The sequence below is a fragment of the Malus sylvestris genome, chromosome 4 (genome assembly GCF_916048215.2).
Source record: "Malus sylvestris chromosome 4, drMalSylv7.2, whole genome shotgun sequence".
Lineage (NCBI taxonomy): Eukaryota > Viridiplantae > Streptophyta > Magnoliopsida > Rosales > Rosaceae > Malus > Malus sylvestris.
In genome coordinates, this window is record NC_062263.1 from 29,602,310 (window position 1) to 29,627,546 (window position 25,237).

At 35.8% G+C, this 25,237-nt stretch overlaps 1 protein-coding gene and 1 long non-coding RNA gene across 15 annotated transcripts in view; both read right to left on the bottom strand.

Moving 5' to 3' along the window:
- LOC126619435 (uncharacterized) overlaps window positions 1-25,237 on the bottom strand; it is a 119,764-nt gene that overhangs the window by 56,485 nt on the left and 38,042 nt on the right. For 6 of the 13 annotated variants that reach the window (XM_050287824.1, XM_050287818.1, XM_050287819.1 and 3 more), the window contains one exon: window positions 24,559-24,701. The exons of 6 other annotated variants lie outside the window; for them this stretch is intronic. In XM_050287824.1, the coding sequence (XP_050143781.1) occupies window positions 24,559-24,701 (143 nt within the window). Of the gene's footprint in view, window positions 1-24,558; window positions 24,707-25,237 lie in introns of all 13 variants that reach the window. One more of the 13 variants, XM_050287820.1, reaches the window with a different exon arrangement.
- LOC126619444 (uncharacterized) lies at window positions 1,890-4,714 on the bottom strand. 2 transcript variants are annotated; one of them, XR_007622052.1, is made up of 4 exons: window positions 4,566-4,714; window positions 4,027-4,255; window positions 2,712-2,805; window positions 1,890-2,593 (listed from the first exon to the last, which is right to left on the bottom strand). It is a non-coding gene; the product is annotated as an uncharacterized LOC126619444 (long non-coding RNA). The 2 variants fall into 2 exon arrangements; XR_007622053.1 differs by having other exon boundaries at window positions 4,027-4,274; window positions 4,566-4,673.

Genomic DNA, 25,237 nt, shown 5'->3' on the forward strand with positions numbered 1-25,237 from the left:
TAATTAGGTTTTAAATCGTGGACTGCAAATGTTTAAATATGAATTATAATAGATTTTGCATGGAAAAATATATTTTGAAAAACATGAATATGATGTACAGACCCCCCCCCCCCCAGCGACCCAGAAGAAGAAGGGAAATATCCTTATAATTAGGTTTTAAATCGTGGACTGCAAATGTTTAAATATGAATTATAATAAATTTTGCATGGAAAAATATATTTTGAAAAATATGAATATGATATTTTGTTGTTATGGTAAGAGAAATAAAAGAAAATTTTAAAAGTATAAAAAAATTTAAAAATAACTAAAAAATTAAAAAAAAATGAAAAGGGAGAATCAACATTATGCTAGCGACTTTATTGTGGTTTAGTTGCTACCTTGACAACGACAGTATTTATGAATAATCCGTATTGAAGTACCGATTGTATCATTTTCTATTTTACTTATTTATGTTTTTTTTCTTTTTCCATTGATTTTTTTTTCCTACCTTCCTTTATTTAGATTCAAATACCTTTAGATTTATATTTATATCCTTGTTTTCGATTGTTTTGACATGGATTATAAGAAAATACATTGTGTAGAACATGAAGATGATAGTTTGGTGTTATGGTAATGGAAAAAAAGTAAAATTTTGACAAAAAAAAAACATACAATAGTGGTTTATAAATGTCCTACCTTCGGCAACAATTTTTTGTCCAACCAACCATGGTTGACCTCTGAAATTAAAACTAAAATGTACCCCCTATTGATAGCAATCTATAATGTCCGCCCATGGCACGAATGCTTTGTGGGGGCAACAATGGTCCATCCGTGTGATTAAAACTAACCCACACCCCCTACAATGCCCTTCTCTCGGCACCAATGGTTTGTATGAGCAACAATGGTTGATTTGTGCAATTAAAACTAAACCCTACCCCATATTGTTAGCGGCTTATATATGCTCCACCCTCGGCACCAATGCTTTGTGCGGGCAACAATGGTTGACCTTTGTGCCAAGCTCACCTCGTTTTGCATGTCGTATTTTATATACGTCGAGCCTCCTCAGTTCCCTTGCGAATTATGCCTCGTTTTACGTGCCTCCTTTTCCGTGCGCCGAGCCTTCTCTACAATTAAAAAAAACCTTGACTAACTCTTCAATCAACCCAACTGCTTTTTAGCACAAACCCAGTTGCTCTTCAACAAAACTCTCTTGTTAGCTTTTCAGCTACAATCTCAAAGCCTTCATTCGAAGTAAACACTGCTTACAATCCCTGAGATACTAAACTTTTTACAACTTATCTACCCGTTGGTATGATTCCGTTGATGTCCATTTCCAACCACCATGATTTCCTCTCCAAGTTACATGTTTTGTACTAAATCCAATATGACACTAGTAATCTTGGATGGACTTCTCTAACATTATGTTGCCGTTCATGGGCTGAATCTTGCTAGAGTTTTACTACTTTCTTTACATTTCCAGTCAATTTTCTTTTCAAGTTATATAGATCGGCCTATCAGCTTGATGAAGGTCATGAGTTTGAAGGTCTATGGTTCTATTATATAGGCAGTGGAGAATGAGCAACCTCGATCATATCGTTGAGCTGGAACATAAGTAGAGCGGTCATTTGGCCCTGACAGTAACTGTAATTCATGGTAGGTGACCTTTAGCTGTGTCTTGAGGCGGTTAGCACAATCGTTAGTAGTGACTTCATCATGTTGGATGATGCATACATATGTATTTAAAAGGATGAGATATTCCCGATCTCTAATCGTCTACGTGGAAAACACACTTCAGAGGGATTTTTGTCTCAAGCCTCGGACAAATTGAAGCTAAGTGAGATGGTCGTCCAAATTTTGGTTTGGGCTTTGAAGTTTTGGACCGACGTGCAACTTGTGTAAATAAAAATGAATAAACCCCGTAACAAGCTTTATTTTATTCATGGCACAAACAAAATGAATTGTATAGAAATGAGAAGAGAGGGAATTCTTCTCTTATTTACATAAATCTAATTAATAATCTTTTGTGAGAACAAAATGTTTAATTAGTACCACGTCACATTCTTATCCCAAGAGCATACGCATTATATGCCTCCTTTCCCCGCAACTAAATCCTACTGTTTCTATATCATGAGGTCATTAGGTCATCTTCAACCGAAGGGTTTAAAGGGCCAGAGGGCTGAAAATAGCTCGAAAACCATCTCCAATCGAGGGCCAAGTCAAAGGGCTTGTGGGCCCCACTAGACAAAAAAGGATCAAAGGAGGTTGGAGACTCAAAGGCTCAACTCCAGCTCGAGGAAAAAACAGAACAAGAAAAGCATAATTTCGGGACTGTAGAGTTTGCCGTAAGGAAAATGTGCACTTCAGTTCTGCCTGCCCATACTGGAATGGCGTCCCACCGGGCGCTATTGTTGGCGATGGTTATGGTGTAGTTTTGTGGTCTTTTTTACAAAAACCCCAACTGTTGTGCCCATCCTGGTGGTTCCTCCAAAGGACGTCTTATTGTCGCATATTGTAACCATTGTAGGGATAAAGGCCTCCATTGGTCGGAAAAGTGCCGGAACGTCCCAAGGACAAACCATATAAACCTCTATTCATCTCATCCTCTAAGCCGAATCTGCTGAAGAAGATATATTGAACGATTAAGATGAAGTGTGTCAAGTCCTGTCTTTTAGTAATGGGTTTTAATAATAAATGAAACACAATACACAAATGCATTTGCAGGTTTTCATTACCTTTTTAAATCGGTTTGAGTTTTCCTCCATGCGACTCATAACGTTCAATCGCTAGGTGTTTTCTTTTCTTTTCAGAATTCTTAAGCTCATTACTCTGGAAAGATATAATAAGAGTTTCCAAAAATTTGAAGTTAGATGAGTAAATGGAATCCACTTGTGATGAGAAAAGCGGGAAGGTGGGAAAAATAAAAAGGCAAATTATTATGATAAAGAAAATCAACATTTCAAAGTATAACATTTGTACACAACTAAATACCAAAAAAAATGTGTAAATGGCCACTTATCACAGTGATGGAAAGGATTTGAGCACTTGCATGACGGCGTGAGTTCATACCCTATTAGTGATTAATCTAAAATCTATCGTTTGATAAAAAAAATAAAAATAAAAAAACCAAAAAATGTACTACAGAAAATAAAGTGCGAAAAACACTTCCCGAAAATAAGAAGAAATTCAATCAATTATCTTTTCAATCAATTAATATGACGAAAACTGTGGTTTTGACCCACTGATCCTCTTTGGACCGTTAGCAGCAGCAACAAGGTAGGTCCATTTCTAACCACTAGAGCTTCCACTTACCAGCTAGACCAAATGGAAAGAAACAACCCCAGAAAAATACCCCCCATCCCACCTCAGCATTCAGGAAGTACTTAGAATCCAGTGGAGTTCTTGATGCCCTCACCAAAGGTTTGTTAAAGTTTGAGACTTTTACTCCTTTATTTTTGTGGGTTGTTTTTTTATTGACTAATTTGATGTACATTTTCTTTTTCAAACATTTTCTTTTTCTTTTTCTGTTTTGTTTTTGAACTAATGCACTACTGATGTTATCATGTAATCCAAAATGAAGTTCCCTTTGTTCGCCAACTTATCCATGAAACCAAAAGAAATTTGAATATTCTTAACATTAAATATTCTTATCATTTTACGTAGAATATGTGAAATGAATTTGAATATTCTTGACATTAAGAATTTGTGAAATGAATTTAAATATTCTTAACATTATTTCTAATTCCTAGCTTCACATTATAATACGATCCTGTTGAAAAAAAAAAATGTTGCTTTCATAAAGAAGTGATTATAAAAAAAAAACAAAAGTAAAAAACTTTACTTTCAAACAATATAGTAACTGCCAGATAGCCAGGTAGTGAAAAAGAAAGTTAAATACTTGTCTAGTAATTTATTAAGATTCAAAAAACTAGAACCCACACGTTGTTTTCACCTTAATCTTAAGATGGGATACAAACAGTTTACAATATGAAAATATAGTTCCCAAATGATCCGATCAAGTTAGCAGAAGACATGATTAGGACGCCATACCTCAACAGCAAGCAGAACCTTATATGGTTTTACATGTGGGAAATGCTCCCTGATCTTTCGAACGATTGAAATTGAGTACGTGACGGCTGCAAAAGAATAGTACACCAAATACAAGTTGCAGAGGAGCAGTTTACAAGAAATAACTTGACTGATAAAATTGTATTGCATCACAACTTATTGTTTGGGCAAGCGGCTGTAGTAAAGTAGAAAACTGCTGGCAAACGTCCACCTACAAAATAAATAAGAAGCTGCATAGAATAACAAACAAGGTTTTGAAAGTTATTTGTCCACCTACAAAATAAATAAGATAATGCAAAGGTGGTCCTTTTGGAAAGCCAGCCAACAAGGGAGGAATATCCGAGTTCCAACTGAACTGAATATGCACTTGCAGGTGGGAATTAGGAAGCAATTCTGATCAGATTATGGATCATTTTTTCATGATTGTTTTTCTCATTTTAATGTAATTAACGAACTAGTCCAAATCATACATGTTGTGTTCAATCCAATGCAATATTAGGTAGTAATCTGCAGTTGTTTACCTTTAACTTGTTTAATTGCTCTCTTATATTCCTTCTACATAATCATGTCTTGGGGACTCGGAAACAGAAGTTCTGTAGAAACAGCCGGTAGGGCAGTCAATGGTAGATAGATGATAAAAAACAGGAAGAGAGAGAGAGCGAGTGGGAGGGGGTACTTACTTGAGCCTGGGCCGAGAGTGCACCGGAGGCGGAGACCCTGGCTGGGAGTGAGGCCAAGGAGGAGGCGGATGCGTTGGAGGAAGGAATGGCAGATGCTTGTTGGCATTGAATTTGGAGGGCTAGGGTGATGATGATGAAGACGACCTGGGATTATAGCGATTGCCAATCATCGTCTCTCGTATCAAAACCCCACAATTCTTCCTCGCCATCTCCCTACTTTCACGTGTTTAACGATAAGCTTTTGGGAAATAAACCTAATATATTTGGTAACTTCTTTTGCTTGAATTAAAACTTAGTCTAGGTTGTTAAATTTCTCCCTGTAGATACATGAATTTTTTGGTTTTCGAAGCTCTTTTTTTTAATAGTTCTTATCGCTCCTATTGCTGAGGAGGGGATGATAACTATACACTTTTTTCACGGTGGTTTAGGAATGTAGTCTATTACTTGAAAAATATTAATGTTTCTTCTCTTGTGAAAGTCCTTATTAATGCATGATGCAAGCAAGTTTTTACACCAATTTTTTAAACAGTAACTGCAGGGGTAAACTTGCAGTGGGTAAACCTAAAGGGGGTAAATTTAGTGTGCATAGTGGAAATAATCGTGAGGCAACTGGTACAGTTGATGGGCTTAGCTTGACACACTATATGTACACACCTCACATTCCACATGTCAGTAGTGGAATGTTAAACGGTGACCCCGTTTCCTTGCATTAAGTTGATGAGATCAAGTTGATGGAATGGTATGCACAATATGCGAACTTAGAAGTCATCATATTTTAAGTGCTGATGTCAAAGTAAAGGACGAAAAAGGTCGCGTGTTCTTGTTGACAACCTAAGTAAACGGTTGGTTAAAATCATGGGTTAAGTGTAACCCATGTTTTAATGCAAAATATCCCCATCTTCCATTTCTGAACTTGCTACTGTACTTAACATACTTAGGATAAGGCTTTCTTTTTTGTTGTTGTATAATGTTATGTTGTTGTTGTATCTTATGTTGTTGTTTCATGTTAGGGATATCTTGTGTGGTATGAGGGATGTCCAGCTGTAGACAAAAAGAAAATCATTTAAATATCAATCTTGACCCGATTTTTTTAGTGTCTTTTGGCGGACGATATAGAGCTATGCTCTCGCATAAAAGACACTAAAAAAATCGTGTCAAGATTAATATTTAAATGATCCCTCTTTGTCTGCAGCTGTACATCCCTCATACCGCACAAGATATCCCCAACATGATACAAAAACAACATAAAATACAACAACAACATAACATCATACAACAACAACAAATAAAGGCTTATCCTAAGTATGTTAAGTCTTGAAATTTACCTCACTAACAGTAACAAGTTCGGAAATGGAAGATGGGGTATCTTGCATTAAAACATGGGTTACACTTAACCCATGATTTTAACCAACCGTCTAGTTGGGTTGTCAACAAGAAACACACGACCCTTTTCGTCATTTACTTTGACATCAACACTTAAAATATGATAATTTCTGAGTTCGTATATGCATATCATTCCATCTACTTGATTTCATCAACTTCATGCAAGGAAACGAGGTGACCGTCTAACATTCCACTAGTGACATGTGGAATGCGAGTTGTGTACATATAGTGTGTCAAGCAAAGCCCATCAACTATACCAGTTGCCCCACGATTATTTCCACTATGCACACTAAATTTACCCCTTAAAATTTACCCACTGGAAGTTTACCGTTGTAACTACTGTTTAAAATTTTGGTGTAAAACCTTGCTTGCATCCTGCATTAACAAGGACTTTCAAAAGAGAAGAGACATTCATATTTTTCAAGTAATAGATTACATTCCTAAACCACCGTGAAAAAAAAGTGTCTAGTTATCATCTCCCTCCTCAGCAAGACATGAAACAGTAGGAGTGATAAGTTGTAGAACTATTATGAACAAAACAAAAAGAGCTTGGAAAACCACAAAATCCATGTATCTACAGGGAGAAATTTAACAACCAATTCCAAGTTTTAATTCAAGTAAAAGAAGTTACCAAATTATAATCTGTTTATTTCCCTAAAAGTTGTAGAACTATTATGAACAAAACAAAAAGAGCTTGGAAAACCACAAAATCCATGTATCTACAGGGAGAAATTTAACAACCTATTCCAAGTTTTAATTCAAGTAAAAGAAGTTACCAAATTATAATCTGTTTATTTCCCTAAAAGCTTATCGTTCAAACACGTGAAAGTTATTCCACTACCATTTCCAAAACAATAATACCAAATACGACCACCACTTGGAAATAATTGAACTCAACACTTCCGAAATGTTTGCGCAAGGACACTGAACAATGCAACCGAAAACAATTATAAGTACAAGCAACAATCCCGTAGGCCCATAATCAACCCTACACCAATTCATGTACTAACCTAACACAACAATCCCTCCTCCTAGCACTAATAATGGTATGTACTCATCATTCGGTCCAACTTGTGCAAAGCAACTAAAAATTTTGAAACCGAAAAACTTACGGAAACCAACCAATCCACAATGGCAGCAACAACAAAAAAAGCATGATCAGAAACAAAACATGTATGAATTCAGAGACATACAAGCACTCTCAATCTTCCCATACTCATTTCTCTTAAATTTAATACCCCAAAAACTCTAGTTGCCTCTCAATTTCCCATAAAAGAAATTTTGGCAAAAGCCAAATCAATCAGCCACTAAGCAATAGCCATATCGCTTAAAAGAATTAACAAATGTATGTGCACTCAGGAATACCAAAAATAGCAAAGAGAACTCAATTATGAGACATGAGAAAAATAAATACAATTTGGTAACAAAACCCGCTTCTAATCATGGTGCAGGTCTACTTTCTAGCTTTGTCAATAATCCTATGCAACACCAACATGGAGTTAAAGCCAAGACTCAATTTTTTTAGTTAAAAAGCCCTTGTCATAAAGTGATGGCATCATCCACTACCACATTTGGCAAATAAGGCTGATGAACATCTCAGCTATAAAAGTTCCCGTTATCTCATCCCTTTCTTGCAACTCACAAAATCCTTTCTTTGAGTGTGGTGAGCGAGCATCTAGTTTGTTATTCAAAACTACTGAGTGAGTATGCATGGCAAGGAAGAAAATGTGCAATTAAAATTTTTGAAACAGAAAAACTAACGGAAACCAACCAATTCCACAATGGCAGCAAGAAACCATCAAAAGGAGAACGATGTAAAGGAACTATCAAAATCTTCAATTTATGCCCTACAAAGTTGGTGGCACAGTAATTAGATTTTTGTTTAAAAATAAAACAAAAACCGAGATCTAATGGTTAAAAAGTTCAGAGTATCCTATAATTCGGAGCACCATAGAATTTCTGCCAAAACAGATTCACATAATATAAATGCAATCAGTAAGAATAAAGCTATAAGGTTCATACTACTAGGATGCTATCATAGATTTTTCGAGATACCGACTCGCAAATGAAAGAACAAAATATTAGTTCACTAATCACAACTAATCAAAATAGAACCAAATCACAATTCTTTCACTCAGATTGCAGCCAGAAGGCCCCTAAATAAGCTCATGATATCGATTAAGCATCCAAAAATGCTCGATGATGTGAGCTATTACTATTTCCACCAGATAGAAAATGGAAGAAACTATATACGGATCTCTTCCAACATAATTTTTGGCCGTTAGATGAAATTTGAAAGACCCGGATCACTTGATCCGGTGGCTTTGGTGAAAGAGATCCGGTCCAATTTAAATAACATAAGAGCAAAACAAGATAACCAACATAAAAGAAGCAAGAATGGGAGGGGAAGTCGAACCCGGGACCTCGGGAATGCTCTTAACCAACTAAGCTGCAAGCACCTTTTATTCTCTACACCCATTTAAACATCACAAACGTAACAGAACAGAAACATGGTAACAGAATGCTAGCTTGAGGAGATTATGAATTGTAATGTGTAGGAAAATCAAACAACAAAAGCCCATGAACGTTCTGAAGCAAATATTAATCTGCATGAAAAAATGGGATAAAAGAAAGTGCTTGGATAAACCATATTAAAAAGCAGAAAAACAAGCATTCATACAAGTACATACAAACCAAAAAACAAAGAAAAATCAAGCAAGAAATCATTAGCCTATCAAAAATCCATTAGAGCTCAGAGGAAAAGGGTAAGTTTAATTCTTGTAAAATAAATAGAAGTGGATACAGAAAGTGGCAGGAGAAACCAAAAACCAAATGGAAATGCAGAAGCAAAGCAGCTGAAGAAAAAAAGAACCCAGCAAAAAGCAGAGGAGAAGAAGAAGAAGAAGAAGAAGAAGGAGGAGGACCTGCTGAATGTGATCAGTAGTGAAGTTGTTACGATAATAGGCTGCCATCATGGGCTGCATCTGCATCAGGTGCTACTGCATCTCTCTTATATATGTCTACTACCTCTCTCCTCTGCTACTCTACCACAAACAGAAAGACACTTCGCTCTCTCTCTCTCTCTCGCTCTTTAACTTTCTCACTCCTAAAGTATGAACAGGGCATTTTCTTACAGAGTTGAGAGGCCACACTCTCTGCGAAGGGTGCAAGCAAATAGAGACGGAGTTTTTTATAGAGGGATGCCTTTGCCGTTTCTTTTCTTCTATTTTTTATTTTTCTCTCTGTTCATTCACTCTCTCTCCCCTTACATACAATGACACCACCACCGCACATAGATATAGGCACAGTGGGAGAGAGCTAGTGGATTATATAAGATGGAAAAGCGTGCCCTTTTGGGGTTTTGCTTGGTTTTGGTTCTCTGGATCAGTTTCTTTCTCTCTCTCCTCTCTCTCTTGTACATGTCGAGGAGAGAAATTTACAACCACCGCTAAGCATATGGCTCAAGTCCATTAGTTTACAGTGTTTTAATTTTTTCACATGTTACTGGCTGGATTAACTGTTTTAGTAACATGTTCAGTGTAGGTAAGCTGAACTTAACCATGCATATTGAATTTAAAAATGACTACAATGGCAACTCGTTAGAAGTATGCAAGTTAAATTTAATTTTGTGTGATTGACTTAGAAAATTATCACAAATACGTATGATTGCAACGCACAAATTCTTTTCAGTTGGACATTTTGTCAAGTACGTGGTGTGCTTGTTGTCCTCTATTGATCGACCCAATTGAGTCCTCTCAAGACCTCATGCCAAGTGCTATTAGATGTGAACAACATTTCATTGATATTAGGTGAGCACAAAAGGGTCTCATACCAGGCATTCGAAGGGTCCTTGAAGGACCCACTCCAACTATTTCTCTAACCTCCGCAGGGTCCTGGGGCCACCCGAGTCTCTATATGAATTTGCCTCTGTATATCGATTTAAAATATCGTCACAATAATATCTAATTTGAATAAGTTAGCCTTCTGAAAAAATGTTGATACTATCATCACATTTACATATCACCAGTTATAACCAGAGCTGGCCCTGAGGGTGTGCAATAGGTGCCACCGCACATGGCCCCCGATTCGGAAGGGTCCCTAAATTTTGATTACATGTATACAGATACATATAAAATAGATTAAATGCAAAAGATAATTTTACCTGTGGTTCTAGCACAAGCGGTTTAGCTCTTCTTTCTTATAGCCCATGTGCTGGGTTCGAATCCCAGTGATATTGTTTTGTTATATTGAACATTTGAAGGTAAGGAAAAACACATGGCTGTTTTGTTATATTTTAAGTTTTTGCAAATTTGTAAACATGAGATAACAAAAAGGCATCCAACGTTTATCAAACTCAGAACCTTTGAAGGTAAGGAAAAACACATGGTTGATCAAACAACGTATTTTTATTGCAGTAACTTATAATATTTTAGTTTTATAGTTGAAAAAATTGAAAAAAAAATAATAATGAAATATAACATTAAAAAAAATGAAGGGCCTCCATCTAAGTTTTGTATAGGGCCCCTCAATACTCAAGGTCGGCCCTGGTTATAACGTCTCAGTTATATCTCCATTCCAGCTTGATTGTACTTTCACATTTAACATGTAATTAACTTACGCTATCGTCACAACAACAGGTTCGTTACAAAGTAACTAGGGTAACGTGACCTACTATAAAAGACAAAATGGATCAAACATGAAGATATGTTAATAGGATTTTCAAAAGGTGACAGGTCACAACAATGTCTGTTGAGTTATTTGGAATCACAGCTCGAATCCAAGAAGTAACAATAGATAGAAATTAACAAGGATATGTAAAAAGTAAAATGATCCACACATCCTAAGAAGATATTCTATCATGTAACCAGTGATATATCTCGATCTTCTTATCTTTCTTTATGTATATAATTTTGTGTTCAACTCTCATGTTATTATAACTTATATTCGGCTTGTCTGGAAAGTGTTTTTAAATAATTAAAAAAGTTTTTAGATTTCAAAAACATTTGAGATGTTTCGTGCAAAAAAATACAGTTATTTAAAAAAACTTCACAAACGAACATAGACATAGACGGAAAGAACTTTGCTGCTGATTTTTAGGAGCCATTGATTTTTCAGCAGCCAATCCGACATAGACATTTGTATCATAGAATAGGTTTACCCGTGAAAACAAAGTTACTGCATTGACTGACCATGGAATTTGTGCAAGTGTTTTAAGCATTTCCATTTAGTTAGGTAAGAAAATTTACTGCAAAATCAATGAGCTAAACTACTCGACCAGCTAGCTGACCTCACAGCACTACCATTAAATCCACAATAATTGAAGTGTAGATATTTGCTGAACTACTCGACCAGTAACTTGAATACCTCAAAGGAAGATATTTATTTGCTTTTATCTCATATCTCAGTTAGGCCAACTCCAATATATGAACTAAAACCTATAATTTCCTTTTTATTCTCCTCTAATCCATTCAAGTTTTAATTTGGATCTAAAACTCAAAACCTAAAAAAAAGCTAGAAATCGGCCTAGATTTAGCCTAGAAAATGATGTGGGCCCCAACAGCGCAAGTGAAATTCAACACTTGAGCGCCAAATGCCCCAGGAGAAGCGCCCATGCGAGTGATGTGCCAAAGCTGAGACCGGCATGGCCCCACCCACGTGGGTATGTTGGCCACTTGTGCCAATGAGCCAACGGCTCTTTTTAATCCAACGGTTGAGATAAATAGGCCGTTGGATCAACCAACGGCCTACATTCAAATTTTTTTTTATATTTATTGAATCCAACGGCTGAGATCAAATATAATCAAATCTAACTGTAAAAAGTAGATCTAACGGGCCAAATTTAAATCCAAAGGCTAAAATAATTAAAAAAAATTATTTAAATATTTATCGGAATTTGAATATTTTTAGGTTAAAATGTTCATAAAATTTATTTAGAATATTCTACATAATTTTTTTTAAAGTTAATTTTAAAAAAAAAAATTAGCTAAAATTCATTCTTTAATAATCTGAAATTAAAATTTTAGACCATAAATGTTGAAGCAAAAAAGTTGTTTCTGAATTAAAATATAAATTTTCTGAGCTAAAAATTTTAAGTTTTAGATCAAGGGTTGAAGATGGTCTTAGTAACTTGTCGAATATCTGGAAGAAATATATTGGCATCTGCATGCGTGATTCATCGTATAAATTCATTAAATCCTGGAAATTATAATCTGGCTAGGATAGGGACCCCAAAGAGTTCACATGCCCCCTTGTACTCTGGTGTCCTCCCCTCCTTTCCAACTGTCCTATCTCTCCCTCATTAGGCCCCTTGATGATTAGCAATGTTTAACCTACTTTCAATAGTTATCCCTCTAGCTATACACCTCCAAAGGGAGAGCATCTAACTATCTTAAAACTTTACAAGGGTCAGCTGGGCAAGTTTTTTTTGAGGTTGTTGAGAAGAGTTAAAACATGATAGTACGAAAGGAGAGCGCCATCTAATGATCAAGCTAATCGTGTAGTCATGTGAACAAATTAAAAGGACATTTTATACAGTTCAAGGGGGGACTTTCTTGATCGCCTCATTCAAAGATCTAAAAAAGAAATGACTCACATCCTCCATTTTTTGTTCATTTGTGAAGAGGCATATTTTTCTCCTTAATGATTTTAGATTTTTTTTTTTGGAAAGCGTAGAATTGTGAAAAAGAAAAGTTCATCCTCATCAATTCACTACGTGACTGATTTCTGAAGCATTTTGTAAATAACATTTCTGCAAAATAAATAAATAAATGAGACTATTTAGTCAACGAACTGTTAAAAAAAATGTACGGATTCGGTAAAAGTATTAAAAACCGTATATATATTTGGTACAATTGATTGACTAAACACCATTTGTTTTAATTGATTTTTAATATAGATAATATTTACAAAAAAATAATAATAATATGAACAGTTCCAATTATAAACACAAAATTTTATAAATAAGCTATTAAGTGAATTAGGAGTAGCTCCCGCCTCATCCCTTAGAAGCCAAGCATTGATCAAGTTCAAAAAAAAAAAAACACCATCCTAAAGGTTTAGTTGTGCACCTTCGTTTTGTGGTTGTGGGATAGAAAGTCACTGAACCATCACGATGCTGTCCTTATAACAGCAACAAGTTGCCTTACTTTCTCCAGCACGTGGAGAAAAACCTACCTAATAGACTAAATTAGATGTTGAAGTACCAATATTTCAAAGCAATCACATATTGTTGAATCGTGAAATCCGAACACTTGCCATAACATCTGTCTCTACACTTAAATTTATATCTTTTTTTATTGTTAAGAATTAAGGTTATAATTTTCGTTATGATAAAAAGTTAGGTCATATGAATTACAGTGCTTTACTTAAAGAGGGATCCCAGAGTCCCCTATGGTGTTGGAAACTTGGAAAGAATAGGAACATGTTATTGGGTGGTTAAATAGTGAAGTCAAATCATGAAGGAGATGGATAGATAGGTAAGGTTGGTGGTGCTCCCAACTTAGCTAACATGATGGGTGGTTGGGGTGTCTCAATTGATTTGTGTACTCATAATCCAATCCTGTCTTTTCCCTTAGTCGTTAGCTTCTTTTTTTCTTTTCACTTTCAGGCTTTTGCCGCCTTTGTATATAGGCTCTGGGGCTTGTTCCGGACCCTTCCTCCCACTCTTCGACCCGTGATTTTAAGTCTGACTAGGGTTGACCATTGCAACAATGCACTAATGATGAGTGTTAGGTTTTGATTTGTTCATGCTTTCGGAATCATAGAAATATGAATGGTTTCGATAAGCTCACGTTGAAGCGATTGATCTAGCATTTTTCCTGCATGATACTTGGTTTGTTTATTGCTATTGTATCAAAACTATAATAACCACAAGGGGATTAGGCATTTTGACTCTTGCGAGGCTATATCTCATAACCAGAGATATATCCTTTGTATTTATTTAATCCTCAATATGATCATGTAATTGTCCCAAGAGATATAGACAGTAACAAATCAAAGTAAAAATGTTAATTTGGCAATATTCAAATTAATTTCACATTATCCTATATTATAATTTTCTAACACGATAATTCGGTGATTAATTTGAAATAGGGGAACTCTCATATTCTCATTGTAATACTGGAACTCTGATATTCTCATTGTATAAAAGTAAGTTATAACCCTAGGGACTGACAAAAACCCTAGCCTATAAACGATTGGTTGTTTGCTGCATTTGAACAGAGATATCAACCAAATTAGAAACCCTAATTTTACTCCATAATTTGATCTCGTTTTTGTTGTTTTTTACCGACGACTGAGGAGGAGTCAGAAAGGAAAAGTTGTGGAGGAGGATTAGCCTTTGCCTTTGGACTTGTACATAGTTGGAATTTTACTCTGCTCTGCTGGCATACTGCTACAGGAGACTCCCACAGTTCAAACTTCAAACCATATGTACATACTTTGACTCTGTACTTTATCTTCTCAGGATTCCACTCGGCCTTTCTGGTGATAAATATTATTTTGTCTCCTGTCAGGATCCCGGAAAGTATGTTTCCTCGAAAACAGCCACATGACTGTAATATATATTTTAGGGTTTGGCCTGATTAGCGTTTGCTAATATATATTTTATTAGCCCAGTAATCGCCAATGACGTGATGGAATTACACCAGAATTTATATATTTACACAACGTACAACTTTCGAAGCACATCATTATCTTAATCAAGAATATCTGGTCTGGTTTCATCTGCAAATACGAATTAAATAAAACTTAAAGTAATTAATTAATAAAACACAGTATTTAAGAATAAGATTCGTGCACAGTTGTGTGAGGTTAAGAGTACGTAAACAGACCAGGTCCAAAAACATCATCGTTTTAAGAGTATCTGCAAATCTGCAATGCTGTTTCTTTAAAGATATAAAAGAGTATATTTACAGAAAAATAAAAATAAAAGAAGAAAATTGAAAGAGTATCAAATTCAAAGGAGAGTACTGCTGTTTGCTGCTGTAAATATTGATTCCCTTATATCAAACCCTAGCTAAAAGCTGTCATTGCCACTTTCTTTAATTTGATATTTTCCTCATCTTAATTTACTATGAGGAGAATCATCAAATCCTGCTTTTCATTCTGTTTTCTTTAGTGTAAATATTGATTCCTTTATATCAAACCCTAGCTAAAAGACAGACCAGGTGCATGCATTCAAGCATCACAATTGACTTCCGATGCAATATTATGTTCAAGGCAATCTGTACCGGGATGATTTTTTTTCTTTTGTTGGAGTATTTTAGGATGAATATGGATGCTTACTTAAACACTAGTCGGTGCCATATTTATGGGTGCGACACACAATAACACTTCATACCAACACACATTTTATTATTAGAACTCTACTATAATTAATTTAAGTTGTTAGATATTTGTGTCGACACTAATCTGTAGGTACTCAAACACATGTTGGCTAGTTTTGCAAAATGAAGAATGATGACAACCATGACATGACTCACTCACATAGAAGTGGCCGAGTTTGTAATAAGATTAATGCTGGACCAATTTGTTAGACCAAATTTACAAATTATGTGATGTGTTACTAATATGAAATAATTACGTTAATTCACACTTAAGTAGTAATTCAATTATCAACAACCACCAGTTGTGGATCCAGAATTTGAACCTTAGGTGGTCCCAATGTTAAATACAAGTTTTTTAGATAGGAACTAGAGCATAAGCGCGCAAAAAAAAAAAATCAGTTTATTTACTTGGTGGGCTTGTTGTGCACATGTCAACAGAAATCGACATATGCCGAAATAATCTGATGAGTGATATAGAGAGAACTTGTTGAGTGTTGTTAACGCAACATGTCGAGATATGCCTAGTATGCATTACATTAAACATTTAGTAGGCACAAAAAGAACTCATACCAAACATTTAGAGAACGTGGAAAAGACTTTCACATGTATATTCTCTGGGATTGGGTGGTCCTGGGACCACCTTGGTCTCTATTTTTATCCGTCCGTAACAACCACGTCATCTGATATACAAAACATGTTTAAATAAATAATTTTCTTAGCATTACTCTTATAATAAAAGTCGAATTTGAGTTTTGAGTTTATGTTGCAATGGAAAACCCCTAATTTATATTTTTACGTAATTTAAGATTTGAGTCTTTTAGTATTAGAGAACGTTTAACTCATAGAGATCACATAAATTTCTAGTATTAGCATTGGAAACGGCAAGTATAACAACTCATATAATCACATGATCTTAGTCATTGATATTGATCCTCTATTATTTTATTTTTGTTCATACATTATCTATTTATGCACATTCACCCGTTCTAAATCATGCATGCAATCGTTTTAAACAATTTCGATGATACTCCGTTGCATTGTTCTCCTCCCCATAAGCCTTGAGTGGCTGAGAATCCTTAAAGGCTAGTTGTTTACTAAAGTAATCATTTAACCAAGTCACCAACCATTTGTTTAGAATTGAAGTGGTGGGAGTCGAAGCACATAGAAGAGGGTGCCAAATTATATGACTAGGTTTTGCAGTCAAAACGACAGCTAAGCTGCTGCTAGAGTACTGTTCAATATGACATGCACAGTTCCACATGTCTGTAATTTTTTAGCTTGAAATGTCGCACCACATTCCCATTTTCGCACAGCAATCCCATGTCCATTGGGCCCTAGCCCAAGGAGAGATTTTTTTAACGGGATTTTGTTACGCGATGTTAATATTTTACATGTTATAATATAAATAGATGACATAATCGTAATAAGGATAATGTAATTGTATTAGAACACTGGTGAATAACAGATAATATGCTATGAAACTATAGTATTAATAAAATGGTAAACTGCCAATTTAGTCCCTGAATTATCATCATAGTGAAAATTAGGTCTCTAAACTAATTTTTTTCAGAAAAATCAGTCATTGAATTATAAAAATTTGCCAATTACATCCCTAATATTATATTCGAAGCTACTATATTCAATATTATATCAATTTAAATCACGTTACTTGCATGTGATACACATTTGAGGGTAAATTAATAGTTTTTCATAAAGAAATAGTGTTTGAAGTTAACTTTGGAGGGTAAATTGGTAGTTTTTCATAAGAAATAGTGTAATTTAGCTTCGGATGGTAAATTAGACGTTACATTAGCAACCTATATGAAATGTTAGGGCTTATAGGCAAGAAAATAACAGTATTACACTCTAAAATGTGACAATTGTGGCTTAAGTTGATGAAAAATTGGATAAAATAGCTTTGAATATAATAGTAGGGACGAAATTAGCAATTTTTTTAATGAATTTAAGGACTTATTTTACCGAAAAAATAATTTAATTTTCACTAAGGTGATATTTTGGGACTAAATTGGCACTTCACCCTTAATAAAATGATGTAACATTCGGACTACGTAGAGTGTCAGCTGAGTCCATCGAATGCGCCTATGGCAGGTCGACTTTTGTCAAAAGGTTCGGGATTTTGTGGCTGGGTTCAAATGTGGTTCTTTAACTTGCAACTAGCTATTTTTTAATCCAACGTCGTCCTTTCCTTTGACTTGGCTTTTGTTGACATCGAAGACTCCAAGACGGTATCCAACGTCCTATGGATATCCCTTTGACACTCCTCGGTCTTCACCAGCAGTATATCGACAGTTGTGGAGTCATATAATCAAACTATAACGTTAATAGTTAAATGCACCATGATATGATGAATAGTTCTACATCAAATGATCACTTATGTTGATATGAAACTCACACTGAAATTATTATATACTTATACACTTAAGTTCGAACATAGAATATCCTTTATATTAAAAAAGACTATGAAATTAGTTTTATCTTACAATAACATTTTCCAATTCAAAATCATGTCTTTATCTTATATTTATGTGTTCGTCGCAGGAATCTCCTGGCGGACGAGCACACAGCTCCCCTGGGAGAATGGCGTCGGTTGAGGGTATCTGTCGTACTTCTGCTTTCTTCTCGGGCTCGCTCGGGCAAGCCTTTGTCGGGCAGATCTTGGTCGGGCAAGACACACTTCGGGCAAGGCTCGTCGGGCAGTTCTGAAAGAGAAGGACAGAGTTAATTTGAAAGGGTGCCTTTGTGGGGCCTTAGGTGTAGGCCTTAAGGCTCACAATCAAGATTAACTTTGTCGTGCTCAGGCGTGCCACTGCCATCTTCAGTATGGCAGATGTTGAATGGGTGTTAAGCTTTGATTGAATATGTATACGCCCGAGAAATCAAGTTAGATATAACAGGTGCCTTTGTGGGGCCTTAGGTATAGGCCTTGAGGCTTCCTGTCAAACTAAACCAGCGCTTGGATGTATCATATTTGGTCTTTTATGGTTGCCAGAGTCTTATCACTATTATACCTTTGATTATCTGAATCCAAGAGGTAGGACGAACCCAAATGAGTGCCTTTGTAGGGCCTTAGGTATAGGCCTTGAGGCTTCCCATCAGAGTTAATCCTTATACTCGGACCAACTAGACCGCAACATGAAATGAAGCTAAATAGATGCCTTCGTGGGGCCTTAGGTGTAGGCCTTGAGGCTTTCTATCAGAATTCACTCCATGCTTAAGCCTTTTCTACGAATCAAGATATAATAGCAACAAAACGGAGAAATAGATTGATTACTTGCGCCCCAAGTAACTTCGGACTTCTCGCTTATCAAGGATTGTCGTGGATGGGTTGAGTCCACATAAAGTTCTTTTTTATGCCTTGAGGCCAAGGACTTTTAAACTGATCTTTAAATTACATGCCCGCCGGGCTTAAGACTTAGATCTGATTTGAACTCTGACGCGATTCAGATCGGATTCAAGTGCTGAAGACTCATTTTCATTATGACTTTGCTAGAAATAACTTGTATATAACTGGGAATATATAACATGTTATTGTGCTTTTAAAAGAAAGAAAAGACAAAGACAGAGCAAAGATAGTCGGGTAAGTTTGAACCTTATCGGCCAAGGCTGAACTTCTTACAAAATCTATCTTTGTGGCTCTGTCAGAGGTCTGAAAGCTTTTAGAGGGGTTGACGGGGGAGAAGAGGATACAAAATGAATCGATACCACCATGAACAAGGTAGCAGAGCTATTACAGGGGTTTGGGAAGGTTTATCCCGAATGGGATGAAGGCTTGTGCTGACTACAGCTTCGTTGAAGGCAAATCTGGCTTGAGCAGAGTTTTGGCTTTTGTTTGTTTGTTTGAGTGTGTCTAATTTTGTCTTCTCTTCCTCCTTTTATAGACGACTTCAGCTTGGGTTCCTGTAGCAATAGCGGTGCCCGAATGCGGTTTGGTGATGACTCACTAGCTTTTTTACATGAATGCCACCAATAAAGTACTTTATTGGGCTGTGTAGTGACTGAATAGCCTACCCCCTGTGGTTTTTGAGCAGGTAAGCAGGTGGCCTTTGTAACTTGTGCCCAGCCGAAAGCCTCTTTCCTGCCTCCTAAGTTTTCCTCTGGGCCTTGGGTTTGGGCCGACTTTCTCTCTGGCCCAAAGTTCAGATTTTATCCCAAACATTATGTTTGCTGAATTTCATTTGCTATGTCTTTTGCATGATTAGTGATAAAGGTTGAATTAAATTATCCCTTTAAATTGTTGTTAGCTATAATTCGTTGATGTAAGTCGAAAAAAAAATCCATGCCAATAAAATGCGTTGGTGCTAAAACTCGGACAGAGTTTGGACACGAGGTTTAACACGTGTTTGCTCCGAATGTTATTTTTGGTCTCAGTATCACGAGATGGTTCAAGAGAAAGAGAGAATATGCATGGCACTATTGGTAGTTGCCAACATACAATATTTGTATTTGAGTATGTGAAGCTTGTGCGTTAATCTAACTTTTTAACTAAATGATTGTGCACCGAGTGGGACACTAGTTCGGTTAAGTTCTTTTATGTGCCTCGAGTGAATGAGGGCTTAAAATTCAGTGTAATTTTGTGTATGCTTGCCTAAAAAGCAAATGAAACCGAAATAGAAACTAAAACGATAAATAAAATGCAATCATTTCATGATGGAGTCAAGATTACAAACTTTCACAAAAATAAAATCTAGGCTAGTCTTACCTTAATTTTCAAAACTTCATGGTGAGGCAAATATGAAAATAAATAGATTGAATGATGATTTAAGTACGACTGGTTGAGGATCAGTAGCGTGGTACCGATCTTTCCCTATTTCAATTTATTTATTTTATTTGAGTAACCACTATTAATTTCAAATATCTTTATAATTAGGTTTTAAATCGTGGATTGCAAATGTTTAAATATGAATTATAATAGATTTGGCAAGGAAAAATATATTTTGAAAAACATGAATATGATAGTTTGTTGTTATGGTAAGAGAAATAAAAGAAAAATTAAAAAAGTATAAAAAAAAAACTAAAAAATTAAAAAAAAATGAAATGGGAGAATCGACATTAAGCTAGCGACCTTGTAGAGATTTAGTTGCTACCTTGACAGCGACAACACACGTCAATAATCGGTACTAAATTACCGATCGTATCATTTTCTATTTTACTTATTTATGTTTTTTTTCTTTTTCCATTGATTTTTTTTCCTACCTTACTTTATTTAGATTCAAATACCTTTAGATTTATATTTATATCCTTGTTTTCGATTGTTTTGACATGGATGATAAGAAAATACATTATGTAGAACATGAAGATGATAGTTTGGTGTTATGGTAATGGAAAAAAAGTAAAATTTTGACCAAACTGTGTGATTAAAACTAACTCATACCCCCTACAATGCCTTTCCCTCGGCACTAATGGTTCGTATGAGCAACAATGGTTGATTTGTGCGATTAAAACTGAACCCTACCCCATATTGTTAGCAGCTTATATATGCTCCAGCCTCGACACCAATGCTTCGTGCAGGCAACAATGGTTGACCCTTGTGCCAAGCTTGCCTCATATTGCGTGTTGTATTTTCTGTACGTCGAGCCTCCTCAGTTCCCTTACAAATTATGCCTCGTTTTGCGCCCTCATTTTCCGTGCGCCAAGCCCTCTCTACAATTAACAAAACCTTGACTAACTCTTCAATCAACCCAACTGCTTTTTAGCACAAACCCAGTTGCTCTTCAACAAAACTCTCTTGTTAGCTTTTCAGCTACAATCTCAAAGCCTTCATTTGAAGCAAATGCTGCTTACAATCCCTGAGATACTAAACTTTTTACAGCTTATCTACCCATTGGTATGATTCTGTTGATGTCCATTTCCAACCACCATGATTTCCTCTCCAAGTTGCATGTTTTGTACTAAATCCAATCTGACACTAATGATCTTGGGTGGACTTCTCTAACATTATATTGTCGTTCATGGGCTGAATCTTGCTAGAGTTTTACTACTTTCTTTACATTTCCAGTCAATTTTCTTTTCAAGTTATGTAGATCGACCTATCAGCTTGATGAAGGTCATGTGTTTGAAGGTCTATGGTTCTACTATATAGGCAGTGGAGAATGAGCAACCTTGATCATATTATTAAGCTGGAACATAAGTAGATCGGTCATTTGGTGCTAACAGTAACTGTAATTCATGGTAGGTGACCTTTAGTTGTGTCTTGAGGCGGTTAGCACGATCGTTAGTATTGACTTCATCGTGTTGGATGATGCGTACATATGTATTTAAAAGGACGAGATATTCTCGATCTCTAATCGTCTGTGTGGCAAACACACTTCAAAGGGATTTTTGTCTCAAGCCTCAGACAAATTGAAGCTAAGTGAGATGGTTGTCCAAATTTTGGTTTGGGCTTTGAAGTTTTGGACAGGCGTTGTGCAACTTTTGTGTAAATAAAAATGAATAAACCCCGTAACAAGCCTTATTTTTATTCATGGCACAAACAAAATGAATTGTATAGAAATGAGATGAGAGGGAATTCTTCTCTTATTTACATAAATCTAATTAATAATCTTTTGTGAGAACAAAATGTTTAATTAGTACAACGTCACATTCTTATCCTAAGAGCATACGCATTATATGCCTCCTTTCCCCACAACTAAATCCTACTGTTTCTATATCATGAGGTCATTAGGCCATCTCCCACCGAAGGGTCTAGAGGGCCAGATGGCAGAAAATAGTCTAAAATCATCTCCAATCGAGGGTTAAGTCGAAGGCCTCGTGGGCCCCACTGGACAAAAAAGATCAAATGACGTTGGAAACTCAAAGGCTCATCTCCAGCTCGAGGAAAAAACAGAACATGAAAAGCATAATTTCGGGCACTGTAGAGTTTGCCGAAAGCAAAATGAGCACTTCAGTTCTGCCTGCCCATACTGGAATGGCGTCCCACCGGGCGCTATTGTTGGCGATGGTTATGGTGTAGTTTTGTGGTCTTTTTGATCGTCGACTTTACAAAAACCCCAACCATTTGCATATTGTAACCATTGTAGGGATAAAGGTCTCCACTGTTAGAACCCTACTCTACATCCTCCACAATTGCACAGAGAGAGAGTAACAGAAGAACAATACAAACAATACAATTTCATTAACTGCCTTCTTCTCTTACAAATCACTATCTTATACCTAACTCCCAATCCCAAGTTCTGAACTAACTAATAACAGCCTCTTGTACACTTGTCACCACCATATTGTGTCATCTGGTATGGTATCCTAACAATACCCCCCTTAAAACCAAACATACAATTGAAACACAGAACAATAACCAGAATTACAAGTTCAAAACAAAACAGTAAGTGGAACTTCACAGATTGACAACTTCGGGGTATTGTTAGGATACCATACCAGATGGCACAATATGGTGGTGACAAGTGTACAAGATGCTGTTATTAGTTAGTTGGGAACTTGAGATTAGGAGTTAGCTATAAGATAGTGATTTGTAAGAGAAGAAGGCAGTTAATGAAATTGTATTGTTTGTATTGTTCATCTGTTACTCTCTCTCTGTGCAATTGTGGAAGATGTAGAGTAGGGTTCTAACATCCACTGGTTGGAAAAGTGCCCGGAACATCCCAAGGACAAACCATATAAACCTCTATTCATCTCATCCTCTAAGCCGAAGCTGCTGAAGAAAATATATTGAACAATTAAGATGAAGTGTGTCAAGTCCCGTCTTTTAGTAATGGGTTTTAATAATAAATGAAACACAATACGCAAATGCATTTGCAGGTTTTCATTACCTTTTTAAATCGTTTGAGTTTTCCTCCATGCGACTCATAACGTTCAATCGCTAGGTGTTTTCTTTTCTTTTCAGAATTCTTTAAGCTCATTACTCTGGAATAAGAGTTTCCAAAAATTTGAAGTCATGGACGTAAATGGAATCCACTTGTGATGAGATTAAGCGGGAAGGTGGGAAAAATAAAAAGGCAAATTATTATGATAAAGAAAATCAACATTTCAAAGTATAACATTTGTACACAACTAAATACCAAAAATTGTGTAAATGGCCATTTACCACAATGATGAAAAGGAGTTAAGCCATTGCATGACGACCACAATGATGAAAATGAGTTAAGTCATTGCATGACGAGGTGAGTTCAAACCCTATTGGTGACTATTATAAAACCTATCGTTTGATAAAAAAAATAAAAATAAAAAAACCAAAAAATGTACTACAGAAAATAAAGTGTGAAAAACACTTCCCGAAAATAAGAAGAAATTCAATCAATTAACGTGACGAAAACTGTGGTTTTGACCCACTGATCCTCTTTGGACCGTTAGCAGCAGCAACAAGGTAGGTCCATAACCACTAGAGCTTCCACTTACCAGCTAGACCAAATCGAAAGAAACAACCCCAGAAAAATACCCCCCATCCCACCTCAGCATTCAGGAAGTACTTAGAATCCGGTGGAGTTCTTGATGGCCTCACCAAAGGTTTGTTAAAGTTTGAGACTTTTGCTCATTTATTTTTGTGGGTTGTTTTTTTATTGACTAATTTGATGTACATTTTCTTTTTCTTTTTCTGTTTTGTTTTTGAACTAATGCACTACTGATATTATCATGTAATCCAAAATGAAGTTCCCTTTGTTCGCCAACTTATCCATGAAACCAAAAGAAATTTGAATTTTGTTTTGGTACAGAAGAGCATTTTACATAGAATCTGTGAAATGAATTTAAATATTCTTAACATTAAAGAATTTGTGAAATGAATTTAAATATTCTTAACATTAAAGAATTTGTGAAATGAATTTAAATATTCTTAACATTATTTCTAATTCCTAGCTTCACATTATAATACGATCCTGTTGAAAAAAAAAATGTTGCTTTCATAAAGAAATGATTATAAAAAAAAAAGTAAAAAACTTTACTTTCAAACAATATAGCAACTGCCAGATAGCCAGGTAGTGAAAAGCAAAGTTAAATACTTGTCTAGTAATTTATTAAGATTTAAGATTCAAACAACTAGAACCCACACGTTGTTTTCACCTTGATCTTAAGATGGGATACAAACAGTTTACAATATGAAAATATAGTTCCCAAATGATCCAATCAAGTTAGCAGAAGACATGATTAGGACGCCATACCTCAACAGTAAGCAGAACCTTATATAGTTTTACATGTGGGAAATGCTCCATGATCTTTCGAACGATTGAAATTGAGTACGTGACGGCTGCAAAAGAATAGTACACCAAATACAAGTTGCAGAGGAGCAGTTTACAAGAAATAACTTGACTGATAAAATTGTATTGCATCACAACTTACTATTTGGGCAAGCGGCTGTAGTAAAGTAGAAAACTGCTTGCAAACGTCCACCTACAAAATAAATAAGAAGCTGCATAGAATAACAAGCAAGGTTTTGAAAGTTTTTTGTCCATGTTAAATGCAAAGGCGGTCCCTTTGGAAAGCCCAGCCAGCAAGGGAGGAATATCCGAGTTCCAACGGAACTGAATATGCACTTCTGGGTGGGGATTGGGGAGCAATTCTGATCAGATTATGGAGCATTTTTTCATGATTGTTTTTCTCATTTTAATGTAATTAACAAACTAGTCCAAATCATACCTGTTGTGTTCAATCCAATGCAATACTAGGTAGTAATCTGCAGTTGTTTACCTTTAACTTTTTTAATTGCTCTCTTATATTCCTCCTTTTCAGGTCAACATGATCATGTCTTGGGGACTCAGAAACATAAGTTTTGTAGGAACAGCCGGTAGCGCAGTCAATGGCAGATAGATGATAAAAACAGGAAGAAAGAGAGCGAGCGGG